This window comes from Nipponia nippon, unplaced genomic scaffold, assembly GCF_047370975.1.
Source record: "Nipponia nippon isolate SJK-2023a ecotype South Korea unplaced genomic scaffold, ASM4737097v1 scaffold_22, whole genome shotgun sequence".
Lineage (NCBI taxonomy): Eukaryota > Metazoa > Chordata > Aves > Pelecaniformes > Threskiornithidae > Nipponia > Nipponia nippon.
Genome location: NW_028262339.1, coordinates 8964358 through 8975586, shown reverse-complemented (window position 1 = coordinate 8975586; position 11229 = coordinate 8964358). Strand labels below are relative to the sequence as shown.

General features: G+C 48.3%; 1 protein-coding gene and 1 pseudogene across 1 annotated transcript; one reads left to right on the top strand and one right to left on the bottom strand.

Annotated features, from left to right (window-relative positions):
- The first annotated feature begins 208 nt into the window (after positions 1–208).
- LOC148055490 (uncharacterized) lies at positions 209–7885 on the top strand. The gene is given in 3 exon segments (XM_087760280.1): positions 209–290; positions 1965–3586; positions 7856–7885. Coding segments are annotated over 3 exon segments (1734 nt in total).
- Positions 7886–10255: 2370 nt separating this feature from the next.
- LOC148055489 (uncharacterized) overlaps positions 10256–11229 on the bottom strand; it is a 45937-nt pseudogene continuing 44963 nt past the window's right edge.

The window sequence follows — 11229 nt, the reverse complement described above, 5'->3', positions numbered from 1 at the left end:
GCTTTGGGAACAAAATCTGCACTGCACCGGGGGTTCCCCCAGCTGTTAACTGCCAGGATCTGTGATGCTAAGAGCTGACCCTGGACACGGCAAGTTCAATGCATAGACCAAAACCGAAGCTGAAAACCCTCCAGCCCAGCCTGCCCTGTCCCAGAGCAGCTGTGAGTCTCAGAAATGCTACACTTCCTCCAGGGACCATGCTGCGAACATGCCCATCTGTGGGCCTGTAGTCAACAGCATCCTAAAACGCAATGATAGCGGGGTCAGTAACTGCCCAGAGCCTCATTCAGGTGTGAACGTACCACAGAAGGGGCTAAAGACTGGCCATAGCTTTGCTGCTGGACGCAGGTCCATGGTGCTGCTTTGGGCTTTAATCCTGCACCTTCATTGGATGCTTCATGTCCCAACCTCCTCCAAAGCGGCTTTAAAGGAGCTCAAGGTGAAACTGCTGAAATCTTAAGTGGTGTGTAACCTGCTGTGTAAAGCTAGCTGCGAGTGACAAGTTATTAAAGCTGAAAAACTATAAAAAAACACAAACCACCCCAATACAAAAAAACATTTTCACACTGGAGGCTTGCCAGAGAGTGAACAGATAACAGAGGTGTGAAAGACCATTCAGAGAAGATAGAGGCAGAGCAGAAAAGCACAATGAGTTATCCACACTATCAAGGAACGAAGGGAAATTCCCACACTACAACCTCCTTTTACAGGGAATGGGACAACCTGCTTCAAGTGAAAGTGTCAGCAGGGTATGTTTCAAAACAAATTTATAACACGAACAGTAAATTACATAGATGGCATTTATCCAAGAGCTCTAGAGGAACCTAAACACAGATTTCTTAGCTGCTATGGGGCATGCAACCTACTGCTTAATTCAGCCTGAAACCAGAGGAATGACAGGAGGCAAATGAGATGCCAGGGTCAGGGTTTTGGGTTTTTTAAGGGCTTTGGGTAAATTTGGGACCTATGGCTTGTGAATCTGAGTTCCACAATGGGAATTAGGAATAGCATTCCTGGGCACACAGAGAAATGGGATTAAAGAGGAAGAAACAACCCCACTCTAGCAGAAGGAAGTCATGTCTCACTCCTTGAAGGAGTGAGGAATCCTGTTTCATGGGTGTGGCTGGATAGATGAATGCACTTGGATGCCCAAAACACTTTCAGCAAGGTCCTGATACAAAAATTCACGGATGCTTCTCCTCACAGTCCGAATCTCCTCAAGGGAGAAACGGAGTATTCAGAGAGTCCCTGAAATGAAACTCAATAGCAACGAAGTTATTACTAAGCAGGTATTCTTTATTGCAGCGCTGGGCAGCACTGGGGATTCTCCACCATAAGTGCTCCACCGATTTGGTGGACTTTCAGAGATTATATACTATAAAATCCTACATATTCTCAGGATTTCCGAGAAATCATTTACATAAACATGAGGTTTCCTGGAACTCATTAACATATGCAAATGTCCGATCCGCATGCGCAGTCGTCTCCCGTGGTGGTCTTCAAGTGGTCTTTGGGGGTCTTCAGATGAAGGCTCATAGTCTTCTTCACTGTGCTCGCTGATTGACCTTTGCTTCTGCGCAAACTCAGTCCTAGGATCACCTAAACTGTGTCCTTCAAGGCTGTTGTCATTCTTTTGCGACTTCCTATCTTCCATGCATTTGTTCTCCCAAGGCCCAGCTGTCTGAGATGGGATTATCCCGGAGCCCCCTTATCTTACAACCATTCTAACTACTCCCTAAATCCCAAAGGCCTTTCTTTTGTTTAGTTAAGTGACTAACATATTTAAATATACTCCTTGCCCCTAGGCTTTTCAGGAGGCATTTTGATGCAGTGGCTTTGTCTATCTTGGCTTTAACTCTTTCAAAGGATTTGAGATAACAACAGATTAACTAGAGTGTATTAAGGAATTTGTATCTGTTAACAGTTATCGGTCGTAATATTGATTCATCCGTTCTCCGTACTAGTCTACCTGATCTGCACCATGCTTTTGTTTTTGCTGTGGGTGTTGAAGATTGGTGTGGGTTTTTTCAGTTTGCTGTGCTTTGCCATAATGAATGATGTTTTGCCTGGAAGACTGGTTATTAAAACACTGACCTTGAGTGCTATCTGGTATTTGGATTCTGTAGTGAAGCCATTACTGTACTTCGGGTACCACCTCATGGAGACAATTAGCAATTATACCTCTTCTTCTGAGAGTTTTTTTAGGGAGGAAATACAGAATGGCACCTTTGTTGCTTTCTTCTGTGATGTTTCCTCCTTCATTACAACAACTTTTCAGTATCATCTTGAGCATCCTTGGGTAGTTAAGATATATCCATTGGTAGTTCTTGGGAATTTTGTTTCAGTTTTATCTAAGGTTAATAAGCAGCTTAAGAATATCATCCAGAGATCTGCTCCAACGCTGGATAGTTATGAGTGGCAGGGTGTGTGGGAGAGTATGGGCAAATACCTAGGACAATGGGCCCCTCCAGTGTTTTGGAACTTCACCCCCGAACAAGTGCAGAATCCTGAAAAACTAGTAAAGTATTTGGAAAATGTATGTTGTCACCCTGGCAACTCCAGAGAGACACAGATCACTGCAACGTGCTGGGGCCTGGCCCGTGCCTACCGAGCCCTATTCAACACTATGCAGTACCCTCAAGGGAAAGAGAAGGTCTCTGGATCGGATGACAAAATGCCGGCCCCCATGGCTGCGCCGGCCTCCGTGGCTGCGCTGGCCCCTGCCACAGGCACAGTGGCTGCGCCAGCCCCTGCGCCGGCCCCCGTGGCTGCGCCAGCCCCCATGACAGGCACTGCGGCTGAACCAGAGAACGAACCCATGCCAGTATCACTTGCCCCTATACAGAAGAAAAAATACACAAGGAAATCAGCTCGTTTAGTAAGGGCTGATGATGAACCAGGGCCATCAAGAGAACAGGAGGAGGAAGAGGCAAAACCCATAAATGAGATGGTAACCACCCGATCCCTGTCCCTGAGTGAGCTGCGAGATATGCGAAAAGATTTCAGCCATCCTCCAGGTGAGCACATCATCACCTGGCTGCTCCTATGCTGGGATAATGGGGCCAGTAGCCTCGAATTAGAGGGTAGGGAAGCCAAGCAGCTGGGATTCCTTTCTAGGGAAGGGGGCATTGACAAAGCGATTGGAAAAGGGGCAAAAGCCCTCAGCCTCTGGAGGCGACTCCTGTCAGGTGTGAAGGAAAGGTATCCCTTCAAGGAAGATGTTATATGTCACCCAGGCAAGTGGACCACCATGGAGAGAGGTATCCAGTACCTGAGGGAATTAGCTGTGCTGGAAGTGATTTAAAATGACCTGGACAACGAGCAGTTACCCAAAGATCCAGATGAAGTCCAATGCACACAACCCATGTGGTGGAAGTTTGTATGGAGCACACCATCATCACACGCAAACTCATTGGCAATAATGACCTGGAAAGATGAAGAGGGATCAACGGTGGATGAAATGGCTGGCCAACTTCGACAATACGAGGAAAGTCTCTCTTCCTCCCTACAGGCCTGCGTCTCAGCTGTGGAGAAACTGTCCTGTGAGGTCCAGCAACTCGAAGAGGATATATCCTACTCCTCACCTGTATGGACCAGTATCTCAGCAATTAGGACTAAGTGTCCCTCTGTTCAAGAGAGAAGATATAGTGGATACACACCACGGGCCACCCTGTGGTTTTACCTGCATGACCACGGAGAGGACATGAGGAAGTGGGATGGAAAATCTACCTCAACCCTAGAGGCACGGGTAAGTGAGTTGCAAGGAAAAACAACTACAAAAGGTGGTTCTCCCAGGAGAGTTGCGGCTCCAGTTTCCAGCGAGCAGTTCCCCAGACAGAGTAGAAGGGCTGATTTTGTTTCCAATCCTAATAAAGGGATTTTTGATTCGCATTTACAAGAAGTGAGTAACGAATGCTATGACCAGGACTAGAGGGGCCCTGCCTCCAGCCAGGTGGAGGAAAGGGACAACCAGGTTTACCAGACTGTGTGGATTCGATGGCCTGGCACATCAGCCCCACAGGAGTAGAAGGCTCTAGTAGACACCAGTGCACAGTGTACCCTAATGCCATCAAGCTATATAGGGGCAGAACCCATCTGTATTTCTGGAGTGACAGGGGGATCCCAAGAGCTGACTGTATTAGAGGCCGAAGTGAGCCTAACTGGGAATGAGTGGCAGCCAAGTGGTATGCCACCACTGACATCGCTAATGCGTTTTTCTCAATCCCTTTGGCAGCAGAGTGCAGGCCACAGTTTGCTTTCACTTGGAGGGGGGTCCAGTACATCTGGAATCGACTGCCCCAGGGGTGGAAACACAGCCCTACCATTTGCCATGGACTGATCCAGACTGCACTGGAAGAGGGAGGGGCTCGGAACACCTGCAATACATTGATGATGTCATCATATGGGGCAACACAGCAGCAGAAGTTTTTGAGAAAGGGAAGAAAATAGTCCAAATCCTTTGCCATAAAACAAAGTAAGGTCAAGGTACCTGCACAGGAGATCCAGTTTTTAGGAATAAAATGGCAAGATGGACGTCATCAGATCCCAATGGATGTAATCAACAAAATCACAGGCATGTCCCCACCAACCAGCAAAAAGAAAGCACAAGCTTTCTTGGGTGTTGTGGGTTTTTGGAGAATGCATATTCCAAATTAGTCTCATCATAAGCCCTCTCTATCAAGTGACCCAGAAGAAGAACGATTTCAAATGGGCCCCTGAGCAACGACAAGCCTTTGCACAAATTAAACAGGAGGTAGTCCATGCGGTCGCCCTTGGGCCAGTCCGGGCAGGACAAGATATGAAAAATATGCTCTACACCGCAGCCGGGGAGAATGGCCCTACCTGGAGCCCCTGGCAGAAAGCACCAGGGGAGACTCGAGGTTGACCCCTGGGGTTTTGGAGTCAGGGATACAGAGGATCCAAGGCTGGCTATACTCCAACTGAAAAAAGAGATATTGGCAGCATATGAAGGGGTTCGAGCCACTTCGGAAGTGGTTGGTAATGAAGCACAGCTCCTCCTGGCATCCCGACTGCCAGTGCTGGGCTGGATGTTCAAAGGGAGGGTCCCCTGTACACATCATGCAACTGATGCTATGTGGGTCGCACTCATCACACAGTGGGCTCAAACAGGAATCTTGGAAGTGATCATGGATTGGCCAGAAGGCAAAGATTTTGGAATATCGCCAGAGGAGGAGGTGATGTGTGCTGAGGAGGCCCCACCGTATAATAAACTACCAGAAAATGAGAAGCAATATGCCCTGTTCACTGATGGGTCCTGTCGTCTTGTGGAGAAGCATCGGAGGTGGAAAGCTGCTGTGTGGAGTCCTGTATGACAAGTTGCAGAAACTGCTGAAGGAGAAGGTGAATCGAGTCAGTTTGCAGAGGTGAAAGCCATCCAGCTGGCTTTAGATATTGCTGAATGAGAAAAGTGGCCAATGCTCTATCTCTATACTGAGTCATGGATGGTGGCAAATGCCCTGTGGGGGTGGTTACAGCAATGGAAGCAGAGCAACTGGCAGCGCAGAGGCAAACCCATCTGGGCTGCTGCATTGTGGCAAGATATTGCCACCCGGATAGAGAACCTGGTTGTAAAAGTACGTCACATAGATGCTCACGTACCCAAGAGTCGGGCCACTGAAGGACATCAAAACCACCAGCAGGTGGATCAGGCTGCTAAGATTGAAGTGGCTCAGGTGGATCTGGACTGGCAACAGAAGGGTGAATTATTTCTAGCTCAGTGGGCCCATGACACCTGAGGCCATCAAGGAAGAGATGCAACATATAGATGGGCTCGTGATCGAGGGGTGGACTTGACCATGGACACTATTGCACAGGTTATCCATGAATGCAAAACATGTGCTGCAATCAAGCAAGCCAAGCGGTTCAAGCCTCTCTGGTATGGAGGACGATGGCTGAAATATCAATATGGGGAGGCCTGGCAGATTGATTGTATCAGACTCCCACAAACCCACCAAGGCAAGCACCATGTGCTTACAATGGTGGAAGCAACCACCGGATGGCTGGAAACATATCCCGTACCCCGTGCCACCACCTGGAACACTATCTTGGGCCTTGAAAAGCAAGTCCTATAGCGACATGGCACCCCAGAAAGAACTGAGTCAGACAACAGGACTAATTTCCGAAACAGCCTCATAGACACCTGAGCCAAAGGGCATGGCATTGAGTGGGTATATCACATCCCCTATCACGCACCAGCCTCCGGGAAAATAGAACGATACAATGGACTGTTAAAGACTAGACTGAGAGCAATGGGTGCTGGGATGTTCAAATGCTGGGATATCCATTTAGCAAAGGCCACCTGGTTAGTCAACACTAGGGGGGATCTGCCAATCGAGCTGGCCCTGCCCAATCAAGACTTTTACGTACTGTAGAGGGGGATAAAGTCCCTGTAGTGCACATAAAAAATATGATGGGGAAGACAGTCTGGGTTACTCCTGCCTTAGGCAAAGGTAAATGCATTCATGGGATTGCTTTTGCTCAAGGACCTGGGTGCACTTGGTGGGTGATGCGGGAGGATGAGGAAGTCCGATGTGTACTTCAAGGAGACTTGATTTTGGGGGAAAATAGCCAATGAACAGAATTATATAATGTTAGTTGCTATATAATACTGTATGTCATCACTTCTATGGTGACTATATGCCATATCAACAGTATACGGTAAGAATCACTCAAATTAATGAAGAATGAACTCTGAGGAAACCAAGCAAAGTGCAGAGGTAATAGAACTAGAACTGTCTTCAGCATGCTACAGTCCAACACCACACACTACCTCTCCTGCCCAGAAAGACCGTTATGACGGATGAATCACAAAGTCATGGACTAAATGAACTCAACAAACGTTCTAGAGGGATAGCCTATAGACTAAGGGAATGATACCCGTGTATTGTATCAAAGGAAAGGAAGGGGGTGGTGGTTAATGAGGATGTGTTGGATAATGTGGGACCTGGGCATGACGTAAATGGTATGGAATAAGGGGTGGATAGTATCCTGGTTTCAGCTGGGATAGAGTTAATTTTCTTCTTGGTAGCCGGTATGGGGCTGTGTTTTGGGTTTAGGATGAGAACAATGCCAATGCGGATGATATACTGATGTTTTCGTTCTTGCTAAGTAGTGCTAAGTAGTTGCTAAGTGGCACTCACACTCGTGAAGGACTTTTCAGCTTCCCATGCTCTGCCAGGTGCACAAGAAGCTGGGAGGGAGCACAGCCAGGACAGCTGACCCAGACTGGCCAAGGGGCTATTCCATACCACATGACGTCATGCTCAGTATATGAGTGGGAGGAGTTGGCCGGGGGAGGGGCAACGATCGCTGCTTGGGGGACGTGCTGGGCATTGATTGGCGGGTGGTGAGCAATTGTAGAGTGTATCGCTTGCTTTGTATTACTATTGTACTATTATTACTTGTTTTTATTATTGTTATTATTACTATTACTACTGTTCTATTTTTATTTTACTTTAGTTATTAAACTGTTCTTATCTCAATCCACGAGTTTTCCCCTTTTGCCCTTCCGATTCTCTCCCCCATCCCACCGGTGGGGGAGTGAGCAAGCAGCTGCGTGGTGCTTAGTTGCTAGCTGGGGTTAAACCACAACACCTTGGCACCCAGAGCAGCAGATAGACAGGACCAAAACAGAGACAGAAGATTTGAGGAGAAAGAGGTAGGAAATCAGTACAGGTATCTGTGAGAGAACATGTTGTTGGGAGATATCCAGTTTGTGACTATTAACAGTGCGAGGCGAGGGGGCTCCAGGCACATTGAAATATTGACATGCAGGCTGTCAGGCACTGTGGATCTGTGCAGAGTGCGACTGTTCCCATCCTCTCCCCTCTGCCAGAACGAGACTGGTCCAGATACTGCAGTCTGAGCCACTGACTGATACCAAAGACTTAAACAATTTAGTAAAAGATCAGGCCCCTTTTTGTCCTTTTATGTAAAGTTTGTAAGGTGTAAACTTTGTAAGATAAAGGAGTCTGCATGTCAAAGGTCTCAATAGTAGTATCTCCTGGGTTGTAAAGCCTGACAGACTGAAAGCTGGATGTGATAAGGAGGAACTGAAACAATGAGATGAGGAGGGAGGAATGATTACATGTCCGAAGGAATAGTTACATGACTGCCTAAAACCAGTTTCTGGAGGGTTGAGGCTTTAGAAACTTGTCCATAATCTCATTATGCAAATTACTAACCAATCATTGTAAAGAGAATGAGCTTTGCAGTTTTTGTGTATAAATGTATTGTGGAAGTCCTGTTCGGTGTGCACTTTAGGAGGAAAGATCCCCCATGCACCCAGCACTGCAATAAACCAATGTTGGCTTTCTAAACTATCATTTGGTTTGGAGAGTTTTCTTGGTTACTATTTTCGGTAACAAGACCATCGGAGGGCTGAAGAAAGTTCATTTCTGCAGCAGTCCTGTCTAAAGGCACAGGGCCAGCTGGGTACAGAAGAAAAAAAAAAAGGCTGCTGTATGTCTGGCTATGTTCAGTGCCACTTTGACCTGCAAGAAAGTCAGGAAACATAACTCAGTGGAGGACATAGAAGGAGGGCTCCATTCAGCAATCCCAGTACAACACACTGATGTGCGGCAACAGACTCCACAACCCGTAAGGTTGTAAAGTAGGTATGTTTATTCAGCGCTGGGCAGCACGGGGGTCATCCCGCCAAAATCGTGCGTGCCCGTGTGGTAGCTTGTCTTGGATTTATACAGCAAAGTGTTACATATACATAAGGTTTCCCAATACGCCTATACATATGCATGACCTATCCCCGCTTCGTATTAAAATTAGCCCCAAGAGGTCGTTTCCATAAACTCCTCCCAACTGCGCTTGCGCAGTGCTTCCTGGTGGTGGTCGCGGGGGTCGTGGGGATGAAGGCTGATGACTCCTCTTCGTCACTGCTATTAACCCCTTGTTCTTGCGCAGACTCAGTTGCTCCTTGGCTCTTGTCCAAATCGCAGGGTCGGTTTCAGCTGGTTCTTGAGACAAGTTTCTGTTCTTATCAGGGACTGTCCTTTGTTGTGAGATTACAAGGCTCCTCACTTTAATCATCTTGCACAATAGTTAGATAAGCGTTAAGCAATAGTCAAACTTTTATAGTTAGCTCTAAAGCCCCTTTTCAACACTTGCAGTCATCTATGTAGATCCCACAAGTTTTGTTTTTTTCTTCTGCCTAGCCTCAGGCACAAGGAGCATCCTCTGGGTACATCAATACCCACATACAGGAACAAAGCAACTGAGTTAAACACTTCAGGGAGAGGATTTTCTGAGCCATCAAGAGGAAGACAAGACAGGCTCCAGCTAAAAAGCTTTGCTCCAACACGAATTCCTGGGAGCAGAACCATGCAGGGAACTTGGCAATCCTGGTGCAGGGCTGCAAGCCCTGCAGCGAGTCTGCAGCCAACAGCATGCTCTTCTGATCCCTCTCCATTCCCAGCTGTTACAAATCCAGATTTTTCCAGAGCTGTACAACAGCTCCACTACTGCTTCCTCTTGACTTCAGCAACCGAATGGGACAGGGATTTACCCACTGACTGCACAAGGGAGCTGTGCATCCACTAGATGCTTCAGACAATTAGCTCATTGGGCATAGCCAGCTGTGTCAGAAGGCCCTTCCTGGCCCCCTCCATATACTCCTATAACCCACCCAGTATATTACAACCTCAGCAACCAGCTGTGTCTCCAGCTGCTGAGACTTTATTTAAAGTCCTTATTTAAAATCCTCACAGACTGCTGCCTTTTCTTATGTTCTCAGCCTTGCCTTCAGCTCATTGCTTCTGCTACGCCCCCCAGGGCTCTCTGCCCAGCATCCGCTTCTGATATGTGCCTCTCTCCACAACATTAAACCACTGCAGTTGACTACTGTAGGTGCAGATATGCTAATAGTACTCATCCTTTCAGCCTTAGGCCTCTGAATTGCAGCCTTTAACAAACTGTGAGCTCCCTCCAGCAGCCTTGTTATTGTACTGCAAGCACACTGTGCACCACAGGTGCTAGGAACCCAACCTTATGCTGATTGTTCCTATTTTTCCTGGTCTCTTTGCAGTCCTGGAATAGAAGCTGGCAGTTGCTCTCTGTTTTTTCCTGCTATATTTCTAGGTAGTTGTTGGCGAAGAGATGCTCCAGGTGGAGCAGGTAGGAGGGGAAGAGCCCCTTTGCTCCTCCATTTCCCAGGGAAGCTGCAATTGCTGTCTGCCCTCCTGTGTGTCATCTCCTCTTACCACGTCACTTGGGCTGTACATCCTCAATGCCGTGGGCTCGACTGCAACTCCGTACAGGAGCCATTCAAGGGAATGGAAGAGAACTGCAGTGAGAAGCAGAGAGCATTAGAGGAGCACTGACTGGGTGGCTGGCCACATCACAGCCCCTTGTGTTATGGACTTCTCTTTGGGCATCTCAGAGAGTCTCTACCAGGGTCTCTCCCAGCCTAGCACTTTCAACGAGCACAGTCTTGATCCCAAAACCACTGAATAAAACCTGTGACCCAGGAGCTAGGAAACTGAGCACTACTTGTGGAAGCCTCCTCTCTCCTGCCCCTGGGCAGGGCAGCTCCACATGTCCCACTGCAGCCATGGGTGACAGGGCTGCAGCAGAGGATATGCACTGGAAGGCTGGAGCCGCCCCAGCTCACCTGCTGAATTTCCTGCATCGCCAGGCGTGTGGAAGAGTGGAGGCAAGGGAAGGCCCGCTGGCTGTCTCCCTCCCTCCTTGCCTGGGCTTGGCTTTGTCCTGCTCTTGTCCAGGCTCTGTTGCTCTTGGTAATTCTTTGTCCTCCTGAACCACACACATCTGAGAACTGTGGCTGCTCCTGACTTCAGAGCGGGTCTACCGGCGGGAGGCCTGGAGGGGCAGGGCTGCTCCTCTGGAGGGATCTCCTCCTAAGCCACTGGTGGACCCAGCCTGAGGCACTCCGGGTCTTCGTAATCCAAACTCTCACTGCTTTTCTGAGGGAGGGAAGACCGGATTCAGCAGTGGCTTGCAGATCCTCCACACACCCCAAATAGCACAAAGAGGAATACCCAGCTGCGTCCACTGCTGACATTCAGGGGGTAGGGAAGTGTCACCCACCTGCCAGGGACTCTCCTCCACCCCAGGACTCCCCAGTGCCCAGCTAGCAGTGTTCCCCAGTGTGTGCAGAAGAAGCCAAGCTGCTTGGCCAGAATGGGACACCCCCAAGAGAGATGCTGCCACAGTGACTCTATCAGCTCAGGACACAAT